Consider the following 25,655-nt stretch of genomic DNA (forward strand, 5'->3'; position numbering starts at 1 on the left):
CACCTCGATTTTTCTTTTGGATTTAGTGAACCTATGAGGAAATCATTGTGACAAATTGGGGTCATGTGACAGCAGCAACATATCGATGTGTGCTCTCCCCGCAGACACAAATCCGGCTGCAGAGGCAGGCGGGGCGGCCGAGCGGAGCTGTCGTCGGAGGCGTCGCCCTCCTGGGCCGCAGTGAAGGCCCTGCTGGTGCAGAGCCCTGCAGCTCTCTGGGTCGGCACTAGAGGGGGCCACCTGCTGCTGCTGGAGCTCTCCAAACACCAGACGCTGCAGGTCATGGCGCCCGACTGCGATTCTATCCGCTCCATCGCCTCTGCATTCATACGTGGGTCCTCGATATTTGCTTGGTCTAAAATGCCTCCTTGATGCAAGTTAACTGGTCGGCTTCGGTCTGGATTTTTCTCTGTTAAACAATCTGATAAAGATGACTTTTAATGTCTCATGTGAGATGACAACCATCAGGCCTTCCTTAAAACATCAAACGCGAGTGAAACAACGCGCATTACCACTTCAGGGTCAACTTGTCAGTTTTCTAAAAACAGGTCATATCTTGTGTGGCCTGTAACGGTGGAAACACACTGAGAGTGTGAGAACTGATTAAAAAAAAAAAAAAACAAAGTAAAGAAAATAAAGATAAGCGAAGGGACAGCTGGGTTTTTGTTTGGTTTGAGGTTCGTGGTTTTCTCGGGGCGTTTTGCGTGCAGACGACTCGGCGTGCTTTCACGCGGCCGTGTGCTGTTGGTTTTATTGATGTGTCGCAGTTTGTGTTTAAACGCGGCCCCTCTAACCAGCCCGTCTGTCTAAGCTCTGTGGCTGCGTCTTGTTTCTGTCGTTCAGATACGTTAAACTGGAAGAACGTGATGCTGGTTTTGGGCCGAAGACTCCCACAAGAGAAGAGTCACGATGGTGAGTGCGAGGGCTCGTTGTTTGTCTCAAACACTTATCAAAACAGCTGTCTTGCTGTGTGACTTTCTCTGCAGAAGTCCAACGTGTGTGTGTGTGTGTGTGTGTGTGCGCTTGTTCCTTGGCGCTCAGATGAGGAGTCTGTGCTGATGGTGTGGAACAGCATGCTGCCGATGGAGGTCAAAGACCTGAAGAAGCACTGTGAGAAGAGAGAGCGGATCGCCACCAAAATGAGAGAGCAGCTCCACCACGCCTGAACCCGGGTTTGGATTCTTTTCTACTATCTTATTCTTGTTGAATTCTTTTAATTCAGCGATGCTGGATTTGATGTCATAGCTTTTGACAGTAGACTCAAATCTCACATTTTGTGCAGGTTTTCATTGTAGTTGTAGTTTAAGGACAAACCTCCATCCTGATCCGCCTATTAATCTGCGAAAGTTTAAAGCAGCGATACTCACTATTTTTTTCACAAGAGCCACAGTGGCAGAGCAAAATCAAGGGAAGAGCCACCTTTACGACAACATACTAAAGTCCCCTTTTGCAAATATGCATTTCTACATATAAAACATCCCAGAACAAAAGAAACACAGCCAATACATTTTCAATTAAGACCACATTTACCTTAATATTGGGATGAGCAGAAGCTGGCGTGCATGCCCTTGACTTTCTTCATGTTGTATTTGTAGTTTGTTGTTGTAATCATAGTGAGACATTCAGGATGAGCATGGTTTTTGTGTCAGGTTTTATGTATGTTTTATGTGTAACAAGTCGTGCTGTTTTTGTGTGGCTGATACAGATAGAATGTGTCAGTGATGGTGCATGTATATTGAAACATGCAGCTAGAAACACCATGACAACCACATCACACCTACATCATCAGTCCCTGCATTTTTACAGGGTTTCGTAGTCATTTTTTCTTTTTTTTAACAGAAGAACCCACCAAAAGGGATGAACTCTGCAGAACATCGATGTGTTCATCAGTCACACTGAGGGGGTCCTCAGTGTCTGGCAACCACGTGCACCTTTCAGGACTCAAATCCCAGAAGACCAACAAACTCATGAGGAAACTCAAATTCCCTTTCCTCTTTTGTTGACGCACACTTCTTTCAGTTTTCTCAAACGATGACAGTCCTTTCATTTTTGTGATGTGACACTTTCCTTAAAGGGACACGGGTGATCCAATTCGTGTTTTCAGGGCTGAGAGCGGCGTAGAAACATTTGTTTACCTGTGGCACCACAGAAACTACAGAGAGAGCCAAAAGGAAAAGAAAAGCCACTAAAAGTGTAAATTGGATTATTTATTTTCATGTGTGTGCGTGTTTATCTGTGTGTGCCTGTGAGCTCAATCACTCCACGTCTGCAAGGACTCGAAACATCTCAAGATGCTGCCTGCTTTGTACATGTTTTTCTGTTTTTTTATGTTCTCTGAAGTCACTGTGACGTCAAACAGGACAAGTGAGTAAAAGCTATTTTATGTACGGTGACGGCTCTGTGTTTATGTTGCTGCCAGAGCGTTATTCGGAAAATTAGAGGTAAGGATTAAGAGTATTTTCCATTACATACGTTCTTCCCATTTCAGAGAAATAGGGACTTGTGTGGTGGGAATGATCCGAAGTAGCCTGAGCAAAGAGATCAAACACAGGCGACAACAAGCGTGTGGACCATTTTTGATCTTTAATCTTGAATCAGGGAAAGAGACATTTGCGTTAGAAGCCATTTCATGGAAAAAAATATTTACAAGGAGGACTCGGTCCTCACCGACACTGACAGGACATTAGTAAAAAAAACAAAGAGACGAGAGAGTTAAGGATGTGAAGTACGTCTGAACCTTAAAAACACTGCTCTGATATCCAAACTATAAAGATAAATATATTTATAATATTTATATTGTATTTACAGAATACTTCAAATGTACAATGTTCCTGTATTCTATAAACAAATATAAATTAGGCACACTTTTGTGTTTGACAATCATGGGAGTGGAATTGGAAGGCCGTCCTCTCGCTGTTTCGACAAAGCGACACCGAACTTTGGCCAAAAGGAAAATCGGTTTCAATCTTGCAGAGACTACTCTGTGACTGCCCTCCTCGACGGCCTGTAGTTACAGCTTGGGTCAGAATGTACACAACCATTTTACACAGCAGGATTTGATTAACACTGCAGACGGACACGGGCGCAGCCCCAAGAAGACTCCCTGACCAGCTTCTTTGCGGACTCCTCTTTGCAGAATTTTGGCGGAGCATCCTCCTTATTGCAGACACCTATTCTCTCCTGCGGGATCTCCAAAGAGGAGGAGGCAAAGGCCGGGAGGGAGGTAGAGCAGCTAAGGGAATGGTTATGGGTCGACAAGGATGGCGTTAATTCCCAAACCGTTTTTCTTCTTTTAGGGTGTACAGTCATATAAGGTTCAGAGACGACAAATAACAGAGCAGCTACTCTATCTACAATGAATATACAGTGCAAAAAAATGATGACTAAACGCACGCAGAGGGATGGAGGGGAGAGTCGGCCACCTGGCACGGTCTATAAGTCTGACTCGGGCATATCTGGCACGTCGGCCATCAGGTAACCGATACCGTAGCGGCCATTGGGCGCGGTGTCTGCATCGGTGCCTCCGCTGCCGCTCTGCTTGCGGTAGATGCTGTTGCCAGGCATCGGCGAGGGCGCCTCGCTGGGAGGCTTGCCGTGGATCAGGCTGGCGTCGTCGTCCTCCTCCAGCCGGACGCTCTCCTTGATGATGCGGCCCTTCTTGTAGGAGACGGTGGAGAGGCCGCTGGTGTTTTCGTCGATGATGTTGAAGTAGCGAAGGCAGAAGACCACGGGCACAGGCATGATGGCCATCACCACCAGGGAGATGCAGACAAAAATGCCCCACGGAGGGAAGCCGAGGGTCTTCTCTGCGGCCTAGAGAGCCACAGAGGTAAGGAAAACAGGCAGAAAGTCACTCAAATGTCGATTAGTTGCCGCTGTTTTTCTTTGTGTAAACGGACCGTCAGAACCGGCAATCTACAGATGTAGCCATGGAATAACAATTTGGAGGTCGATAAATCAATAAAGTAATTGTTAATGAGAATTATTCCAAGTGAACTTGTTTCGGAGTTTAACAAATGTGCTTCTATAAAGTAGGAACAATGAGGTAATCTAGTGAGGGAAATGTCCCTTAAAGCAAGTCCTTCTTGCAGCGATGTATTATCCTGACATGACAAAACTAAAAACTACACGAGGAGACACATATTTTCTTTTTTTGCCTTCGCCCCACTTCGCCGTGGTTTTTGAATATTAACACAGGTGCTTGAGTGCACAGTAGACCAAACATCCTGCTGATTGTCTTCGGCTTAAAGGATACCTGAACGTGTGTTTATCAGTGTAAAACTTTTTGTCTTCACTTTCAGCTACTGCCTCATTTCCTTTGAACCCTCTCATTTGCTTTTAACTTGTTCCAGGTTTACCAAGCCGGAGACGTCAACTCACCTCTTCCTGTATCCAGGCACTGTAGCTGGGCGGCGTCATCATCAGCTGGATTAAGCTGGAGCACAGGAGGACCAACAGCAGGATGGGCGTGATGTACTTCCACATGTAATAGTAGAAACGGTACGGAGTAAAGCCCAGCATGTCCTTCAGGTCTTCAAAGAATCTGAGAAAGCCACAGCGGGGCGAGAAACCAGAGCAAAGCAGCTGGAGGTAAGATCAGATGTTTGTGGCGCGGCGCTCACAATGGTTTTATGTTTCCGTTTCATAAACCCGGCGGCCTTTAGATGTCGTTCAAACTTCCCCTTCATCAAAACAGCCATTAAAATGTTGTCCTGCACAACCGGGATATTCAAGTGGTTCATGTTTACGTGTTCAAAGTGAAAACTTGGCAACATGCTGCTGATGATGTGCGCTTACTTATCAATCCCGTAGAACCAAGCGATTGCCACGTTCTCCAACACGACGACGATGAGCAGAGGCAGAGTAGCCGAGTAGTCGTCGAACATGGCCACAAAGTAGTTCCCTGAGCGCTGAACGAACAGCAGACCGATGGAAAAGGCCAACACGCAGCATCCCACTGCAAGAGAGAAGAAGCCGGGCGTCGTTTACTGCAGATTCGGATGTCTTTCATCCATACACAGGCAGAATCATCGGCATCAAAGAATTACGGGAGAAGAATTTTGATCATCCTGAGAAATAAATGCAAATTGAACCCAAAGTGGCATTTTTTTTTTTTTACCTTGACCAGGTTCAACTAAGTGCTGTACTGTGTTTTTCTCTTTCAAGCAAAACCTTCGCCTCAAACCCGGTTCTCTAATGCTGGGTAATACATTTACCTCTCACGGAATTACCTCTCAGTAAAGTGGCTCCACAGCATGATTCTGTTTTACTGCAGATAGGCTGCTGTTTTCCTCGTTGCTGGGACCCCTTCTCTTTGTAACGCACACCCCCTCCTTGGGCCCGGCTTCTTGTATCACTGCTATGCAGATGACACCTAACCTCACACGTTTCATGGTTATCTCTCACCTTGACTACTGCAGTGCTCTTTTTGCTCATCTCCCAGCATGCCCAGGGAAACCCCCACAGATGACACAGATCCCTATTCACTACTCAGCCTGACTGCCTGAATCAAAATCAAGTCACTCACGTTCTCCTGCGGAGTGACTGCGAGTCTGCGCCGAGCACATTGATTTGCAGCTGAATTTCTAAACAGTGTTTGCGGCTCTTTTCGGAAATAGCAGCTAGCTTTTGAAAACACTCGTCGGCATTGCAGAGTGTTCACAAACACGTTAAGACATTCGTCTGCTTGAAAATGAGACCAAATCTGGACTATGCTGTTGTTTTTAATAAACTGTCTCCCTGCACTGTGATCCTCCACAGGAAATCAGAATCAGTACCGAAGAGGCTCTCTGGCTGTGGAAGACCAAACCTTTCTTGGGTTCTGGGTCTGTTAAAGGGATAGTTCGCCTCTTTTGACATGAAGCTGTATGACATCTCGTACCCCCCTCCCTGCTGCGTCCTGTGAGCCGAGGTCCAGCCTCATTTTGGTGTTGACGAAGGTAGTCCGGCTAGTTGGCTGGGGCCACAAAAATAAAGCGTTTTGCTTCTCAAAACATTATGTGTTCAAAAGAACACAAATCACAAAATGCATCAGAAAATCATTGTGCAGGAAAAAGTCTGACCTCACAATCGCTTGGCGCTATTTTCTCTCCCTTTGTATCACTCCGGGATTGCCACCTGACGACAGCCGCGCCTGTTACAGTGTTTACTGCTCGATCTGCACTTCGGTCTGCACGGTCTACACAACCCGTAGTGATACGAAGGCGATTGTGAGGTCTGACTTTTTCTGGATGAACGATTTTTTGATGCAAATGTATTAATCTTTTGAACGCATATTGTTTTGAGAAGCAAAACGCTTTATTTTTTTAAACCCCAGCCAACTAGCCGGACTACCTTCGTCAACACCAAAACGAGGCTGGAACTCGGCTCACAGGACGCAGCAGGGGGTAAGTCAATGTTCATAAATAATATTGCTAATATGGGATGTCATACAGCTTCATGTCAAAAGAGGTGAACTATCCCTTTAAGGTCACATTATGGTTTTTAGGCCTTGGCCATTCAGAACCTGCAATGTGTTATACAGCTTTATGAGCCTTTTGAAAAGTTTGCAGAGTTAGAAAGACCAAAGTCCACACCAAAGAGGGTTAAATTTACAAAGCTATGGTGCATGTAAATAAGCTGAGCTAAACTAACTCAACATTCATGCACATTACCATTCTGCATCCAAAACATTTGTTGGGATGAGCACTGCTGATGAACTCTAAATCCTTCATCAGAAATTTGAAAAATACCACTGAACTGCAGGACGAGGCAACAAGAAGAATGATTTCAAATGTGTTCATTTCAATTGCACGTCAGTCACTATGTTAAAATACATGTGAATGCTGAAGTGGTTGTGTGAGGCCTAAAGGATTTGTTGCCGTGGAACCATTTTTGTTCCTAACCTGTAAGAAACTCCTTGCGGACTTTAAAAGTGTCGATCAGCGGAGTGAGGATGCCCTCGATGGTGCCGAACATGCTGCCGAGGCCGAGGTTAACCAGCATGAGAAAGAACATGACGGACCAGAAGGGCGAGGCCGGGAAGTGGGTCATAGCTTCTGTGAAGGCGATGAAGGCCAAGCCTGTGCCTTGCACTGCCTGTTAGATGGAGAGAGAATGAGGAGGGGTTAAAACTCAATAGAGGAATACCGCAATTTTAGCAGACAAAATTCCACCTCTTTCCCGGAAAGATTTCACGATGAAACATCTATTTAAAGAGCTGAATTTTAAAAGCACTAACATGTAACATGTAGGTCAAATAGGAGGAAATATAATGTACTGTTTTCAGTGTTTTAGTCGCCCGATTTGGGAAGTACTCAGTTATTTTCGTTAGCTAAGCTAGCTGCTATCCATCGTATCTCTCTGCTATGCTGACTAATTGCTAAGCTAACTGTTTAACAGCGAAGCATATCTCCTAAAGTTTTGTCCTCTTTGAAAGTCAATATCACATCCATTTATTTATTTTGCATCTACCTTATTGAGCTCATCTTCAATGCTGCAGGATTCCAGCCCCAGTTTCTCGTACTCGTCCTCGTTCACCCCTCTGATGATATTTATCATCTGAAGGTAGTCATCAGCACTGACCTGACTAACCTGCGTCAGGTTTATGTGGTGGGGAATAATGGCCGGTTCGATGCCATTCCCCAACAATGCCACAATTTTATTGGTGTTCCTAAAAGATAAAAATGAGTTATTGACAGTTACGTGATGCAAAGACACAAACATTTAGCTCAGAATCGTTACCGTCCACAATAAACCCACTTTTGAATTTACGGTTTAAGACTGTTTAGTGGCAAAATAGTGTCAAAACCTAATTGGACCAAATTGGAATATTTGAAAAAGGAGATAATTTTCTTATTAGGTGAGAATATGAAACAGTATATTCAACATAAAAAAAATAAATAGACATTTGTTCAGTCCAAGAAAATTGACAAATTCTCTGAGAGTGAGATATTTTCCCTCAAAAATAACAAACATTTGCTCAATTCATTATTTCTAGACAGTCTACAAGTGGTTAGACGTGAAGAGAGAAGCTCGTACTCACAGAGCAACACATTTGCTGTTCATGATGTTGGCTTTAAAGCCCAGCACAGCAAACACCACCAGGGTGGCCAGCACGGAGGTGAAAAAGTTGATGAACGACACCAAGACGGCGTCAAAGTGGCAGTTGTTGTCGCGCTTGTTGTAACTGGAAAAGGCGATGACGCCGCCAAAGCCGAGGCCCAGCGCGAAGAAGACCTGCGTGGCCGCCTCTCGCCACACCTTGGCCTCCAACATGATCTCCAGCTGCACCACATGAGCAAAGAGGGGTAAAGGATAAAGAAGAAGCTGACATTCAAGGTGCGTTCAAGGCCAAATCTTATATTTTGAAACACCAATATCCTATTTTCATATCATGTCATTTGAATACTTAACTGAAGCCCTGTACATTTGTACATTATATTAGTTTTCGAAACAATACTCATACAATAAAATACTGTATTAAACCAGTAAAACTGTTTTTCTAATGCTTAATGGCTTTTCATGTGGTTATCTGTGTATCATCTTTTACATTTTTTCACATTACACTTAGCTGATGCTTTTTATCCAAAGCGACTTACAGCTATTTAGATACAGGGTATTGGTCATAGCCCCTGGAGCAATGTGGGGCTAGGTGCCTTGCTCAAGGGCACTTTAGCCATGAATAGAGGTAGAGGTAATGGCGGGATTTGAACTTGCAACCCTCTGATCTTAAGTCCACCTCCCTAACCACTAGGCCACGGCTGCCCGTGTCTAAGCAAAAGCAAAAAAAAAAAAAAAAAAAAAAAAAAAAAAAAAAATCTGTAAATTGGTTTATAGGTGGACATTAATCCACAATCCATTTATCATGATCAATATACCAGATTAAGGACCATGGGAGATCGGGCATTCTCTGTGGCTGCCCCCCGTCTCTGGAACTCTCTCCCGGTCTATCTGAGAGGTCCGCAACCACTGGGCGACTTCAAAAGAGGCTTAAAGACTTTTCTTTATAAGCAAGCCTATTCTGCCGCCACATGATTTTTATGCTGTTGATTATATCCCTGATTTTAGTTGTACTTTGTAGCACTTTGAGATTTTTGCTAATGAAAAGTGCGTTACAAATTTGATTTATTATTATTATTATTAATATCTAATACAGTTAAAAAAAATAAAAACAGAAGAAGAAAATTCCAACATTTAGTGTCTCTGGAAGGCGATTGGCCTGTTTTTTCCTACCAGAACAACTTCTAAACACCACGGAAGAAGGGAACATCAGTGGTTTTGGTTTTTTTGGGGTTGTGGAAAGTCGAGAGATTGAGATTTTATCATCCTATAAATTGAGTGCAAGCCACAATGCGCACGTTTGATGAACCTGGGCTATGGCTTCATGTTTGATGTATGAAAACACATGACGATTATTTCTACTGGAACCGAGGCTCCGCAGCACAGCTGCAGTTCTTCTTTCCATTCCTCTGGTTAGATTCGGCCATGTCAGCAGCAGCAGGACACTTCATACAAACGAGCCTCCTGCTGACATGTTTCACATCGATCCATTCCATTCGGGTTTATTTGGTTTTTCCCAAGAGTACCGGTGCCACTGCGATTGGCACGAAATTTCATTCTGCTTCCCTATTGGTTGGTGTGTGTGACAGTAGTAGTCACACTGCAAGATGGCGCTTGCTGTCATTGTCAGAATTTTGTTCCGTAGCTAACTTTAGTAGCAAGGTCGTCCCTTTATTAAAGGCTTCGTACGTCTGTGTCTTAATTTGTTCATTTGCAGTCAACCATCTCTCTAAGAGGACAAGCGGATCCAGATCTGACAGCAAAGAGCCACCAATTGCCCTCACTATCACTGCCACGTCTGTATGGGCTTTTTTTACAATGACTCACAAAAGCTGTGAATATTTATTTCTGCCTGTATTTTTGCTGTATGTCAAGAGTATCACCGAGTCAAGCGACAGCTTGTCAAACGCCTCTAACTGTTCTGAGCACAAAACAAAGCAGGAAACACACTCGGCTGCACTTTGATGTTCGCACGTGCACAGAGACGGTGGCAGAAAGGTTCCCGTTTGATGTCAGCCGACGAGGCAGAGCAGACACGCCAGACAGACGCGCCCAGCTGAAAAAAAACAGAGTCTTTGGCTGGCTGGTTACATAAAGACTCGGCAACTCCTGTTTCCATGGTGACATGATTTTTGTGGCCTGAAGTGCCATTGGCCACTTGCAGCTGAAGAGCCAACCTATTAAAGTGCAGAATTAGTCTTTTGAGTTCCGGCGGTTTAAAGGATGATTTCAACGGGGAATAAAATGCGGAGGAGATAATAATGTTTCTCCTGATGTTTCCGGAGATGGAAAAAGTAGTCAGATATATATTTATTCTTTTAAGCAGAATTACCTTATTTAGTGTTCATTTTTACTGTCCCTATAATGTACCATAAATATGGTTATTACAATTACTAATACGGAAAGCTTGTACTGATAATCATTTCCTTTTCTAATGGGAATTTTTTGATTTATTGGTAGGTTAATATGAATCAATAAAATAGTCCATTTCTATATCCGCTTAATCTGTCCATCAGGTCACGGGCGGGCTGGAGCCTATCCCAGCGGTCCAATAAAATAGGATTTAATTAAATGTAAACAGACAAATGTAGTGGAGCAAAAACAAATTTCCTAATGAAATTCAATACTGTAGATGTTGAAACAATTTCTCGAGTGACTCGAGTAAAAGTGGCTGAAAACTGGATGTAAATGGATCTTTCTTATAGAAACATAAAGACTTTGTACATGGTCCGCTCTAACGTGCTTTTACCTTGGGTGTGAACATGTGTCGAATCCCGTCCACCGAGCCCTTGAGGAGCAGAGCCCGAACCAGGAAGCAAATCAGCACAACGTATGGGAACAAGGAGCTGAAGTACATCACCTGCAAGCAAAAAGCTATTGTTTAATTCCTGTTAGACCTGGGCTTGTTGGACACCGCAGTGCTTGCCTCTTTGGAAAACTGTAAAAATACATGTGCGATCTCCATGTCGAGTGGATCGTGATCACGTGACAGGAAAAGCCTCTTTTTTCCCCATTAATGTATTTAAAAACATTCCATTTGTTTAAAGTGGCTCTTGTGAAGGATTGCAGTTTGCAATTGAGAGATGTGGTCAGGTGACATTTTAAAGTTCCACTTCAGCAGTTATTAATCCCATAAAAACTCATCTGTGTTCATCAGAATTGTACATTTCCAGGTTTCTGCCATGAAGAAACCTTTTACGGCCTTAAAATGACTCGGGGTATGACTTTACCTTTTTCCCTCGTTCAGCGGCGTTCTCTGAAAATGTGAATCAGGCTCCGCCCATGTCCCCGCCCTCCAGCACATGACAGCGCCTGCCCTTTGTTCTCCAACTGTTTATGCTATGTTCTGTTTAGCACTTCTAATATAGGATTAAGTCAGCTGTAAACGTTTAAATCAGAGTCATTCAGTAGAGAAGGAAACTGGAGTTTGTACGCAACTGGAAGTATCTCAATGTTTATATTTATCACTATGTGTCTGAACATATTTCTGCAGGCTCACAGTGTCTACGTGTTTTCCTTTTGCTGCCAAATATCAGGAACGTGGAACAATCTGAGCTGCTGGCCACTCTTGGTTGTGTTGGTGCTGTTGTTGGTGCTCAGCTTTGCTCCGCTGTGACAAACAAAGAGGTCAAAGTGACCAAAGATCTGCTTTGTAATGTACTGGAATTTAAGCGTTTAATAATGAAGACTGTCCAGCGCAGCTGTTGTCTGTGCACTTCACTTTTGTCTCTTTGGTATTCATCGCTTTTTACGCTTTGTCCTCTGTTTTAGCCAAACAGCATTCAGTCAACACGTAGCATCGTCTCTGAGGTCTACCAGGTGCTAGCTTTCTGCAGGACTGCATATCTGTCCATCTTCAGGGGCTGAGCATGTTGCAGAAGATACCTTTGTGCCAGTATAAATGTATAACTCCAGCCCATCTGCCAGCTAGCTAGCAGGCTGTCTTATTATGCAGCTGTTGCAGCTTTCCCGGCCTGCTGCTCTTACTTATCGGCGCCTTGGGTAAAGCGTGGGCGAACTTGGAGGTGATTAACTTCCGACGGAATCTGGATCCAGAGTTTAATATTCATTCATTTAATTATTCATTCATTTAATTAATTATTTCAGCCTTGGTGCATCCATTCAGTATCTGACTTGCTTTTTTTTCATTGGTTATAATAAAATAAAATGTAAGGTCTTTAGCCAGAACTGGTAAAGACCTTACTTCAGTTCTCCAAGCTTCAGTTCTGTGTGAGCTTGAGTTCTCCAAGAGCAGAACTGGCATTAAAACCCACTCCCCAACACATCATTAAGTAGATGGCACTGTTTGTTTAGACCTGTTGGCAGAGCAGGATTGGGCCTGAGTCCGCCCGGTTTGCCACACTTTGCCACATGGTTTTACAGGGCTGGCTTCAGGGTGTGGATGCAGACACTGTGACGTGGTTTGGGGTTGAGTCACAAGTACAGGTAGTGATTCAGACATTACGCCTCTTGTTTGGTGATCCATATGCATTCTCTGTGTGAGATGGTCTCACATCTTTAACGCAGCAGGATTACAGTCATGTATTAGTTCAATGTGTGATTGTGCTACACATTCAGTTTTTATGTCATTTTCAAAAAAGTAAAAATCACTAAAATAAAGACAAATGTCATCGACATCATAACTAGAATACGTTTTTTTCTTCTTCCCCCCCCATCAGTTCCTCAGCTGCAGCTCTTTAAAGGCCTTTCTGAGAAAGTGCTCCCAGCACCATGCTTATGTTGAACACAGCTGTGGCCTTGGCCAGCACAAAGCCAAACAGCCTGCATGTCTTCTGCTTTACAACCTGAGATTTGCGTTTTATCTCAAAAAGGGAAATTACAATGAAGGATTACGTATCCTGCCAGATAGCAGCATGCTTCTTGCTAAGGTCACATTCTGGGATCTAGCCCGTTATCTCTCGTAAGGTTTTCCCAATATGATATAAAAACATGCAATTTGCTTTTTTTCCAATGCAATGAGCCGTATGGCAATTTTATGCATAATATTTCTAAATATTCATTACTATGACACAAAAGAGTGTTATAAAGCAAACCCTTCATTTTAATATCTCAGAGGTCCAAATACTGTACCTACAATACATTTTTATCAATATCATGTCCCACATCATAAGCCAAACTATATTCAATATATATTTCTAGGAAATTATTGTTTTATAGGTAGGTAAATATGAATCAATAAAGTAGTGTTGAAATAAATGTAAACAGACAAATCTAGTGGAGTGAAAACAAATTTCCCAATGAAATGCAGTACTGTAGATGTCGAGTGACATAAAAGCGGCTAAAACTGGATGTAAATGGACCTTTTTTATGGAAAGATCTTGCTTGAACTTAACTTGAACACATCAAAAGCCAAAATCCCCCCTTCCGTCTCCCTTCTTTGCCACACTTTTGGCAATCAAGCCAAGCCAAAAGAGCGCGTATAACCATGCCAACCAAATGGTCTGATCCCTTTTCACGCCCACCCACACACAAATGGCACAGAAACGCAGTCGGGGTATTCTTTGGACAAGCCTTTTGTGCGAACATGGGTGGTGAGGGGGCATTAATATTCTTTAGTAACACATTGCGCCGATTAAACTTCAAAAGGCACTTGGAGCTGTGCGCCCCTTCAAGGAAAAGTTAATGCCCAGTTTTACTCAAGCAAACTCAAAAGAGCCATCCAGAGACACCAGGTGGTTACAGAATGACCATCTGGCCCAAACTGTACAACTCACTGCCAGGTTCTGTTGTTTTAGATTCGTTTAGAAAAATTAAGAGTTGCAAAATATATTCAAATCTTTGTTGCAGGTATTTCTATGTTCCTGATGACACTGGAAGGGATTAAGTCTACTACAACCTCTCTTGACAGAGTGACACTGGAGATATTGACAAAGACTGCGGCTAGTTAGCAGGGTGTGTCAGACAGGGAAAAAGAGACATGCCTATCATTTCGCTGCAGGAAAGGCCAAGATTAAAGCACCTCTGCTGTGAAAGGCGTCCATCTTGTTTTGTTTGCAGCTGTTGTGATGGATGTGGAGCCAAGCAAACGGTAGAGAGCTGTGGGGGATAAGGCTCGAGCTAAGAAAGAAGGCTGGATATCACGTTTAGATCAGACACCCATGTTTCCCATTCGTGCTATGTACATGTTGCAATGACATTTAAAGCTTGACTTACATAAACAGTACTCTTAAGCCTGATTAAGTTATTTTTTGGCTTGTAGGAAACAAGAAAACACTAAGACAAGCGAGCAGATGCAAAGCCACATCATTTCACAGGTTTACAAAGGCGCTATTGCTAACGTAGCATTAGCAAAAGACAGCCAACTGACCACCTAGTCGCTGGCTTTGTGTATCCGACGTTTGTTGTTTGGCAGCTATGAATACAATGGGTGTTTCAAAGCTTTATTTGCTACGGAAGGAAGTAGCTCGAGCTGAAATTGAAGCGCATGCTAAAATTAAAATAACAAAAGCACTGTTTAATGTTTTTTGTACAAAAAAAAAAAACAGGAAACACACACGCTGTTCATATTCAAGATAACCTCAAAAAACTGAACCACTTTCACCTGAAAGCTTCCTTCAGTTTTCCAATTAGCACAGCCGTGACTCTGACCTAAGAAGCACACAGTTAACGCTTGTCATATGATATGAGAAAGTATCTGATGGTAGAGATCATCCGTGCAAAGAGATAAAGAGCCGAGTTTATTTGCAAGCAAACTACAACTTTTAGCCAATGTGCTAATCCTTCCGGATGCAAGTCAAGCTACTGTCAGCTTTGTTACACTAAGCAAATGTAAGCTGAGCCAGAAATCCCACATAAGTAACTAAACAGTATCATTAGAAAAATTTGTCAAGTCACATTACAGTTGTCATTTAGAAGTCACTTTAGATCTAGCTAAAGTGAGACAATTATGTGTGACAAGATTTCCTAACACTGCGTAAAAAAAGGCCTATTATTTTGGCCATTATCTAGGCCAAGCTGCCAGCATTATAGGGCAGCTGTAGTAAAGCTTTTTCCTCTATTCTCTAACTCTAAAGCTCTCCCAAACCATCTCCTCCTCCCTTGATTTTTCTTCTGAATTAAATAGCTTTACCTATTGGACTCCTAAATAATAAAAAAAAAGAGCATATGTCCGTACCTTCCCAGAGGACTGGATTCCCTTGATCATGGCGAGGCAAACCATTGACCAGGCAATCAGCAGGCACACTGTCATCTTCCAGTTGAGTCCCCCACCCTCAGAGATGCTGTCAGAGATGTCCAGGGCCTCTCGATACCAGTAGTAGGTGGTGGCTGAGCTCTTCTCACACTCTGGGACCACGACTGCGGACAAAACCATAGCAGTCATAGTTAACCGGGCAAGTAAGAGGAAAAACCAAAAGCTTTCTAAAGCTAAAACTCTGTGCTCTGACTGAGAACAGGTCGTGGAATGTGGTCCCTCCTAACCAGTTCCTGTTTCTTACATGTGCTGGTCTTGTTCTTGACCAGCGGACATTCATGCCATGGCAAAGGTTGCTGGAAGGACTGGGAGAAGTAGAAGAGGCTCCAGCTGATGATGACATTGTAGTAGAGGGCCACAAAGAAACACACCTATAGGCAAGGGAGTTAACATCAGACACACACACACACACACACACACACACAAAAAAAAGGAGGATATCTACTTAAAATCAAATATATAAACCAATGTTCACAGAACCTTACTTTATATTCTTATTAAAGACTCAATCAAGCAATCAAACACTTTCCATACAAACTGAATGTAGCACAAAGTGCCCAATGCAGCTGTTTTCTGTGCACTTCTTTATTTGTTCATTTATCATGGATAGATGAACAAAAAGAAAAAATAATTAACATTCAATTAAAAGCTAAATTAAAAGCTCATAGCAGAGTCTCTGTGTTGGCTTGAGAGACAGCCAGGCTGTGGAAATGTTCATCAGATGACAAAATGCATTCTTTGTTCCATTTCTAGAGTCAAAAATGATGCCAAAGTTTTTAGCTTGTTTTGATGGATTTAATGCCCGAGCTCGCAGTTCTGTGTCAAATTTCTCTCTTTGAGCCTCAGTACCTCGGAGCAACACTTCAGTCTCTACCTAATCGAGCTGGAGAAAGTCTCCTGCCACCCGTAACTTACTGAAACACAGTCCTAAGTCATCAGGAGACATGGCAATGTAAAGCTGTGCGATGTTAGCATAGCTGCTGTCACTGATAAAATTACCAAGTGGTGGCATATAAAGGTAAAAAGGTGAAGGACCTAAGATTGAGCCTTGTGGTACGCCAGAAATCATTTTATAACTTTTAGATGAACAGTGATCCAAACTAAACAAAAAATATCTATCTTTGAGATAAGATTTAAACCAATTAAGAATTGAAGTAGAGATGCCAACCAGTGTGTGAGGTCTATGAAGAGGAACGGATCAATCTCGACTCGTGCTGTCTCTGTACTGTGATCTAAATAGCTTCTCCTCACTGGGGCCTAACTATGCAGCGGCAGGAGGGACACCCATCTGAGCAGATTCACTTACAATGTTGAGAAAGTCTTTATTAAAACACGGGATGTAAAATGCTGGTTAAGGATTGACCATTAAAGCTTTGAATGTGATGAAACTCTTCTTAGTTTGAATATTCTGGCATTCTTCTTTGTTTTTATTCAGGTAGCTTATTTTTAATTTTTGCTTCTGCTAAGTGTATTTAAAGTTTCATGCTTGCTTACACATCCTAAATTGCATCAGCATAATGATTATTCACAATGTTGTCATCCATTCCTTTGTCAAGGAAAGTGAAACACTTTATGATTTATTCATGAATGCACCTTTAAAACAGACCAGAACCTGGTGTCTAACTCACCGCACAGCTGGCAAAGCCGATGCCCCCAAGTCGAGGGCTGATGTAGTTCCACACCCCGATGCTGCCCCTGCGGATCCGCTGACCCACTGCAAGCTCCAGGAAGAAGAGTGGGATGCCGATCAATATGAGCAGGATCAGATAGGGCACCAGGTACGCTCCTGCCAGTCAAAACAAAACTCAGTTAGACGAAACACACGCAAGGAAGTGCAACTGTTTCATCAGCTTACTGTAACGTCACGTTGCAGTTTCTGAGAACAGCACATGGTGCACATGGTGACAGCACTCTACTTTGACCTAAAATCTCCCTTAAGTTGACACGTTTGAGTTGTGCATGGTAGCCTCACTGCATGTGTGAGCCTCTACCTAATGCTCCCCATGGTGTGCGCTGCAATCAGCCCCTTCTGGAAACCAGAAAAGATACCGAAGTCTGAAATTACCTAAATTACACTGTGGGAGTACTTTGGGGCACATTATAAAAAAGACATTTCTCTCTAGAATTAGGGTTTCAGGGTGAATCACTGAAATCAGGACAAGCTGTAATAGTGTGGAGCATTAAAATACAGAGAGGCACATCTCTGGAGACAGTCAGAGAGCTTGTGAGCAGTGAGTCTGCCAGCCACATGATGGTTTGAAGGCAATAAGAGAACCTAAAAGTCTTTGTTTAGAAGAAATGGCCAGTGGTTAGAAATGTTCAGTGGCACCAGATTCTGAAATAATGTCCCCTCTATTTTCTGGTTACATGAGGGGAATCGAAATAAACATATGTAGAGAGGAGGCTTCTCTTTCTCTTTTTTTTTTCATGTGAAATGAAAGTTCCTGTGTGGGCAGTGAAGGTTTCAGGACCCTCAACCATAGAAACCTGTTGGAGACCATTGCATCATTTCAAAACGACAGAGGAATAAAGACTATCCTATTTTGAAAGAACATTAAAGCAATTATATGTAACTTCTCAAAAAGCCCATTATGGAGCTCCCCCTACAGGCTTGGAGGTAATGTACGGTTACGCTGTCGTAAAAACAACACCCTTTCGCTTTCACGTTTCACATTTGTTGACGAAACGGCGAGGAGTCAGAAGGTGCAAGCTATGTCGACCGAGAAGGTAAGAGTAATCAAATGTACCTGGGAGCGTGAGAGGGGTCTATTTGTTTTTGCGGTAGGTGTGCCAGAAAGCAAGTCTAAGTACTTCCGCTCAGCTCCCGGGCCGCTCCAGCAAAGTTACATAGCGCAGTTTTTCCAACTCAGACCCCCGAAGGGCATAGGAGACAGGCCAATCGTAATATTAAAACTCATTCTAGCCGCACAATTTTTTTCAAGCTGTTATTTTAAGGTAGAAATGTTACATAGTATTGCTTTAACAAAGTGATACTGTAGTTCTAGCATCAACAAAAGCTATGACACACTTTAACTACCAAGATCACATGCTTTGGTCGATCGAGGACAAACCACAACAACAAACGCTGGCGGCTCGACTTCGTCGAAGTTTGCTATGACTCATTGATGACACTGTCAAAACTTACACCACGGGTGTTTCAACAGATCTCATTGTTTCATCTGGCAGGGCGTTCATTCAGATCCTTTCCTGAGTCCTGCTGTCCCTCCGAGACTTTTGGCCCAGATGGGAGTGGCCATGCACAGGAAATTATTGTGTGTGTTACTGTTGTTTTAAGCACAGTTTCTAATATTAAAGCTTCTAATTCTGGTTGGGTCAATACGCGGCTCTGTCTGGGAGGAGGCTTTGACATCAATCGGCATCAAAAACCCCCTCTGGTTTTCCATTGTCTTTTAAAAAAAAAAAAAACCTCGACAGGCTTCTTCAGACGCTTTGATGGCACACCGACAAAGTAAACAGCCCGACGAGAGTGTATTTCATTCTAGTCTTATTTCATCCCAAAAATAGTTCCTCACTTCCTGAAGATCGAGGTGAGATTTGCGCTTTTTTTTTTTTTTTTTTTAAAGTATCCCATGTTCAGCTCCAAGGGGTGCATAAGACTTAGATACACGTAGTGTAAAAACGAGAAAAGTTCCACCATCTATTCATCCCACATTTAATTAAGAATTGCGTACTGTTGTTGTGAGCTTGAAAAGAAAAACCCAGCTGCCATCAGCAGGCCCATGAGTGTAAAACACTGGCATTGCTGTGGGGAACCCTTCAGGTGGTAGGGCAGGAAATAAAAGCAGATTGTGACATTCATAGTTCAATCGGAGCTAAAAAAAAAAGACGGCCTGAGACCAAGCGAGAGTACAATACGGCGTCCAAACAGTTACCAAAGCAAACAAAAATGAAGAACCTTATAATTAGGACTAAACTAACAAGCAGTCTGATGACTCACTTTCTATTCCAATTATAAACTGTTATAAACAGACAAAGGTTGAAGAGCGACAGACAAACAGATACACAGATACTTTTCAGTTCTTTGTTTTTTTAGAGGGCGATACAGCGGCGTGAGCTGTGTGTTGGTTTGTTTAGATTTTATCTCGAGGATTGATTAGTTATTCTGAAACTTCTGGAAAAAACAAAGTTATTTCATGTTTCTCTTAGCCATATGAAGGATGGGAGTAAAAGTAAAAAAAAAATGATATCACTGTGGATTTGCACGGAAATTTGTGAGAGGAGTAAGAAAATGATGACAGAAAATGAAAACCTATTTCACTTGTGGCATCTGTGGCAAAGGAAGCTTCGTGCCTACAACGAAGAGGAAACAGTAAGCAGAGGAAAGGTAGCTGATGAATATGCACATGCATCAACACTAGAACATGACCCTGTTACTGCTGTGCACGGATCAAAGATAAAGCACACAGACGCACACGTCTGCATAGCTATTTCTGCAAGAACATTAGCTGAAATTATGCATTCTTTCTCCCCTGACCTCAACCTTCCCTTTAAACTAAGTCTGAGCTCTCAAACCGGGGCTGTTCGAGAGTTCAGAATGTCCTCACATCTGGTCTTCACCAAGATACCAAAACACGTACGCACACAGAGACCTGCCATTTTAATCTAATCACAGGGGAACACTGCAGGGCTGTTTAAACCAGACCTGAAAACAATACAGCGAGGTGGTGAACCCCCATCTCACAAAGATTCACACGATCTTACTAAAAGCCTGAATATTATGACTTAATATTCAACTTTTCAATGTAAGAATTTCTTCACAGTTGTTTTTTAAACCGAGTTATGCTAATAACTACAATCCTAATGTGCTTCACCCATTTTTTTTCGCGAGTTCCTCAATAATTATTTAAGCTCTTTGGAACTGCCACTTACTGCCCACGGTACACAAAGCACACCATCACACCCACTGTAGTGCTGCTGGGGTATGAGGGGGCGCATGGAGCAGGGGCTCATGAGAGTCAGAGTAGGTTAAATGATTCTGACTAACAAATGACAGGATCCTTTATCAATGATACTGATTGATAAAAATAAAAAAAGCGTCTGCTCTCTGCTTCTGAAGAGGGCGGATGCAAGGGAAAGGTTTCCGACTGAGAGTTTCTATCAGGTAAGCCTGTCTGAGACTGAGTCATTTAATCAGCTTTCGAGAGCCTGTAGGTGGCTTTACATAATCTTCAGGTGGAGTATCACCCACACGGGGACACATCCAAGCAGCAGTTTGTCGGCGGTGAATCAAGTGGCTCAGACGCCATTATGGGAAATGGGTTTTTGATTGCTGCAACTTTAAATGAGGTTATTATTAGACTGTAATCGAGAGCATCCCAGCTGCTCTCAGAATATCTCCTGCGCACTGACAGCAGAGTTAATATCGATATAGGTTACCCATCGGCTCAGACCATCACATGGAGCTCGTGTCAGACCTGAAGGTTGGGGGGGGGGCATGAGAGCGCTCGGTGATGAGGACGCTGTTTTTGGCACGCGTTGGTTCCTCACACGAGTTTTCTTCATACAGCACTTTGTGCACAAACATTCAGTCGACACATAGAAAAAAAAAAAAACAACAACAACAACGTGTCTATTTCAAGAGCTTCGTGGGTCATCATCTGTCAGCAAAGACTTTAATATTAAACAGATGTTGAAACAGGATCCTGTAACCGGATTTTAAACACACCGCGCAAGCAGTGCGTGAAACTTTCATGAGTTCGGAGCCCAAATAGAAACAAAGCGAAATAAATATAGGGGGGAGTACGAACAGCCATTTTCAGGAACATCTCTGAACCTCTGATCTATTATACATGGATATAAAGCCAAAACAGGGACAGACTCCTCACAGACGCAGAGGTCAGTCACACGGTCGGTGTGTTGGTCATCTGTAATAACATACGCAACGCACAGATGTGCCCTAGTACAGTCGTCCTCTGTTTATTTCTTTAGCGTGTCGTCCCACCTCCCACCAAGTGTGACATCCTGAAGCTTTCCTCACAGTCTGCTTTACTTTGATTCTGTTTCAATGTGAATGTGCACTCGTCACGTAACGATTTGTGCTTAGTTTGACATCTGGCTGCAGGAGGAAGCTGAAAACCGTGCGGAGTTATGCTAATCTTATTGACATTAAATGCATAATATTAAAAGAATCTTGTTTCGCTGCTCAGCTTTTGAATTGAGTTGTTCTCAGAAGTTTATCATTTCAACTTCAGCTTGCTCTTGTTCGTGCACAGTTTTCTTGTGCAACTGGCTGTAATTACAGACTCTACAGTGATGCCCAAATTACACCTCCGAAGTGTCTAATTTGGCTAATCTGTCGTCTGACTTCCAGCAGGGCCGGACTTCGGTGTGGCCACGGTGTCACCTTTTCCAGGCCAAACGATGAAAATAAGAAGCAGAATCAAACATTTTTATTGTGTTTGTATTCATTAGCAAGCACTTATCCTGCAGTTAAAGGGGAACTGCGGTATTGTCAACATTAAGCCTCTTTTCTGAGTCGTCTGCAATGTTTTAGGACCCCCCTCACCGCTTTTTTGATGTTTACTGCTGTCTCCGGTATTTGCCTAATTTTGATTCTTCTCAACCTGCTTCAGAACGGCAAGTCATGCGCATGTCTAAAAAGGTCCGTAAAAGCACCATAAACGTCCGTTTTCAAAATCATCAACTCACCGGAGTGGTTACTGGTGTGCACTGGTAATCCACATCAAATTTCGTTGCGAAAAGTTGCTTCTGTCGTGTTTTATTTGGCAGCTCGTTCATGCTCGAACTATTTTCTTAGCGGTGGCGGAGTAATATCAACAAACATCCAGTACAAAATGTCAAATAAAACACGAAAGAAGCAACTTTTCGCCACGAAATTTGATATGGATTACCAGTGCACACCGGTAACCACTCCGGTGAGTTGATGATTTTGAAAACGGACGTTTATTGTGCTTTTACGGACCTTTCTAGACATGCGCATGACTTGCCGTTCTGAAGCAGGTTGAGAAGAATCAAAATTAGGCAAATACCGGAGACAGCAGTAAACATCAAAAAAGCGGTGAGGGGGGTTCTAAAACATTGCAGACGACTCAGAAAAGAGGCTTAATGTTGAAAATACCGCAGTTCTCCTTTAAATGTTTTATCAGCTGAGCTATTTTTTAGCCTTTCATAAGCCTGAGTTATATTCAGATATATCATGTAGGCTACCTCAGTAACTTACAGTATACATTTAATTTTAGTTAAAAACAGGTGCCATGCATCAATTTCACTGCTTATGATAAAGATTACAGGAAACTACATCAAAAGGCAATGTAAGCTTAACGATGAGAGAAATCCTAAAACAACTTGTTTGATTTTTTTTTTTTTTTTTACACGTTACAGCCAATAATTGTTGTCACATCTGTTGTGTTGTGGATGGAAAGCAAACTGAATGCCTCTGCAAGTCAAGTTGCAATTTACCACCATGTCTGGGTTTAACCACAGTTTCAAGATGGAAACTCAAGAGTTGTGTCCCCGTTTCAAATATTTGACCAAATGAAAAATACGGTCGTAATCACCCCGTCTGATTCTGAGTTGAGTTGTTTAAACAGTGGTTACGCAGAACAGATTGATGTCACCTTTGGTTTTTTCTACTGCATTTCATTATTTGATCCCATTAGACAAAAAAACAAACAAAAAACAAACCTCAAGTCATTTCAGAGACATTCTCAGTCTACATGTATGTACAGCTGAGGAACAGGCGATGTCGTTGTGAGGCCCATAGTGTTTGCCATGACTGTTTTCGAGTCACTTAACAATTTTACCCGTTAGTTATTAGTGACTTCTGTTTTACTATCAGTTAGTGGGACCTAGCTGAAAGGTCGACAAATGAGGGCCGCTGGCAGTAACTCACCCCCTCCGTTCTTCTGACACAGGTAGGGGAACCTCCAGACGTTGCCCAGGCCTACAGAGAAGCCAACCTGGGCCAGGATGTACTGGAGCTTGCTGTTCCAGGCTGGGCGCTCCTCCTCCTCGCCGTCCGAGCCCCCTTCCTCCACATCGCACTCCTTCCCGTCCCCTTCTTGGTTGTTGACGATCAGCGAGCTCTTCTTGAAGGAATCGTCGCAGGCGTCCTCGTTGGAAAGCAGGTCCTTGACAGACTCTGTGACATCGTCGTCAAGCTCTCTCTTGACGGCCTTGCTGTTTTTGGGCATTTGATAAAGCAAACGGGGGCGAGGGGTGGAACGTCTTTTTGGCTGGCTGGCTGGAAAGGCAGGACCTGCGTCTGGTGGTGGGGGAAACCACCTCCTGAAGGAACTCGGTGCAAAGCGGCAAGTCTTGGGTGCGTTTGGGCTTAAAGGCCTGTAGGGTTTTTAGACAGTTTGTGGAGGTGGAGTAACTGCAAAGTGGTTTATTTCTTCATTATCACCAAAGTATCTGTGGGAGCACAACAATCACATGTGAGAAATGAGAGAGTAAAACATTTGGCTTCTTCATGCTCAGAGCCCAGTTTTGCCTCGTTTTCATCTTGTTTCTTTCGCAAACTGCTGCGTGACTGCTTTAATAGAATTTGCATATCCAAAAACATGCTGACTGTGACAAACGATGACAAAAAGGGATTTTTTTTTAAAGTCCTTTCTGAAAGCCAAACTAAAAAAAACAACAAAACAGGTTGAGTAAAAATAAATGTGACAGAAATACCTCTAAGCGTGCTTTGTTGTTGTAGAAGAAAAAAAAATGTTCTATTCAAGTCTTACACTTATCCCCGTGCAACATCCATACAGAGGATAGCTTTTAACAGCCATTACCATCACGCACTCTGATTGGAATGATGCAGTTCTGCCCTCACGTGGGAATCACACCACTGGCAGGCACATCGGTGAATGGGGATCGTTTTATTCCAAGTCATTGTTCCGGGCAAATAAAGGCCTGGGAGCGTTAGCCTGGTTGTGAACGGTGACTGGGACAGCGACAGGTCGACTGATGGAGGCTATCACGTCTCCGAGCCTCCTGAATAATTGAGGAGACAAAGCAATTTGCATACAACCCCAAACATTCCCCTTTTTTTCCGCGGCTCCCGAGGATGGGGAAAGCCCTCAAAACGTCCCAAATTGAAAACTTAATTCCCGTTTTTTTTTTTTTTTTTTGGTTGGTTTGTTTTTTTTTTAACGTGGGGGTATCACTTGGTCGGGAAGCCGGGGTGTGGGCACGCCCGCCACCCAAATGCGGGTAAGGTGCGCAACATCACTGTCTAATAAATTTCAGCCTCAGCCTGTAGGCAGCACCGTCGCTCTGCGCATTTCCCAACCCGAAACGTGCTTCAAAAAAAATGGACCAAGGATGCTCCCCAACCTCAACGACTGTAACGGAGGAGCAGGCGAGGAGGCCCGCAGTACAGCTGATGAAAGAAAAATAAGGTGTGACCGTGTTTAGGTTGAGAATGACCAAAACACACACACACACAAAGACCAAACGCCTTTATTAATGTCTTCCCTCATGACCAAAAAAAAAAAAAAAAAAAAAACAATGGCAGAAACGTGGGGAGAGAAATCGATTTTCAAAATACAAAATAAATAAATAACTAAATAAAAAATATTCCTCAACACTGCCATGTGGCTCGTTTGTTCCGCTCGGGCACAATTTGTTCCGTGAGGAATGCGCATAAATTAACGCGCTCCCTCCCGCGCGCAGTCTTCATGACATCCATGTGAGGTGTTTCATCATTCACCGGCCAGCTCCATCCTGCGGTCTGGTACCTCAGTCAGCCTCACGAGCTCACATCACATGCCTCTGTCATAAACCACTTACAGAGAGGGGTAGTAGTAGTAGTAGTAGACAGAACTGGGATCTCACCTGGGCACAATAAGAGTAGTCCTTTCCAGAAATGAAACGTCTCAAGGAATGAAATTGTGAGAGCACATGCACGGGGAAGACATCATCACTGGTTTCTGTCCGGCTGGCGTATGTTCGGCTTCAGACTTCAGCGCTTGATTTGTGTAGCTAGGCACCAGAATGGGATACTCCTGGGGGGGGTTCTCTGCCGCCCAAGCACCAACGTCACTCCGTTACCGACAGTACATTTACCGATATCCCAACTGATGTAGCTCCTAAAATAATCTTTCTACAACATTTGGCTTTGTACGTGTGTATATTCTTCAGGTGCCGGTTAAAATGTGCATGTTTATGTTGCCTCCGCCCCCCCCCCTGTTTGGCTGCTTGGTACAGCCCACTACTACCAATCGAACAGGCGAAGGGGCTGTCTCCTGAACGGCATGCAATGTGCCCGTGTTTATACGTTTTAAAAAAAAAATAAAAAAATAAACTTCTCTGGCTGGATATAGTTTCACGTTGACGTTACAACTTTGTGTCTTCATACGTCGTTTTTAGGGCATACATATGGTGTACTTAGAAGTTTGACCGGTAAAGAAGAAAAAGGGTAAAA

General features: G+C 43.2%; 2 protein-coding genes across 3 annotated transcripts in view; one reads left to right on the forward strand and one right to left on the reverse strand.

Moving 5' to 3' along the window:
* The window catches only part of lrrk2 (leucine-rich repeat kinase 2), a 35,775-nt gene extending 33,387 nt beyond the window's left edge, over positions 1 to 2,388 (forward strand). For both annotated transcript variants that reach the window (XM_075470498.1, XM_075470499.1), the window contains exons 49-52: positions 105 to 331; positions 844 to 912; positions 1,042 to 1,172; positions 1,840 to 2,388. In XM_075470498.1, the coding sequence (XP_075326613.1) occupies positions 105 to 331; positions 844 to 912; positions 1,042 to 1,166 (421 nt within the window). In that variant the 3' untranslated portion in view covers positions 1,167 to 1,172; positions 1,840 to 2,388. The remainder of the gene's footprint in view (positions 1 to 104; positions 332 to 843; positions 913 to 1,041; positions 1,173 to 1,839) is intronic.
* Positions 2,389 to 2,564: 176 nt separating this feature from the next.
* Positions 2,565 to 25,263, reverse strand: slc6a15 (solute carrier family 6 member 15). The gene is made up of 12 exons (XM_075470500.1): positions 25,067 to 25,263; positions 23,127 to 23,650; positions 16,882 to 17,039; positions 15,498 to 15,624; positions 15,176 to 15,357; positions 10,790 to 10,900; positions 8,024 to 8,265; positions 7,453 to 7,651; positions 6,885 to 7,077; positions 4,798 to 4,957; positions 4,381 to 4,543; positions 2,565 to 3,813 (listed from the first exon to the last, which is right to left on the reverse strand). The coding sequence occupies exons 2-12, from the start codon at positions 23,425 to 23,427 to the stop codon at positions 3,433 to 3,435; spliced, it is 2,217 nt and encodes a 738-aa protein (XP_075326615.1). The 5' UTR covers positions 23,428 to 23,650; positions 25,067 to 25,263; the 3' UTR covers positions 2,565 to 3,432.
* Between the last annotated feature and the right edge of the window lie 392 nt (positions 25,264 to 25,655).

This window comes from Odontesthes bonariensis, chromosome 7 (genome assembly GCF_027942865.1).
Source record: "Odontesthes bonariensis isolate fOdoBon6 chromosome 7, fOdoBon6.hap1, whole genome shotgun sequence".
In the NCBI taxonomy this organism is placed as follows: Eukaryota; Metazoa; Chordata; class Actinopteri; order Atheriniformes; family Atherinopsidae; genus Odontesthes; species Odontesthes bonariensis.

What these genes read in the sequence shown, in the direction of transcription:
- slc6a15 (XM_075470500.1), bottom strand. Translation starts at nt 23,427, where the DNA reads ATGCCCAAAAACAGCAAGGCCGTCAAGAGAGAGCTTGACGACGATGTC. An exon ending in GTGTCAGAAGAACGGAGGGG is followed by an intron (nt 17,040 to 23,126) that starts GTGAGTTACTGC and finishes TTTGACTGGCAG; the next exon opens with GAGCGTACCTGGTGCCCTAT. An exon ending in TGGTTCTACGGGATTGATAA is followed by an intron (nt 4,544 to 4,797) that starts GTAAGCGCACAT and finishes TGGCTTTCTCAG; the next exon opens with ATTCTTTGAAGACCTGAAGG.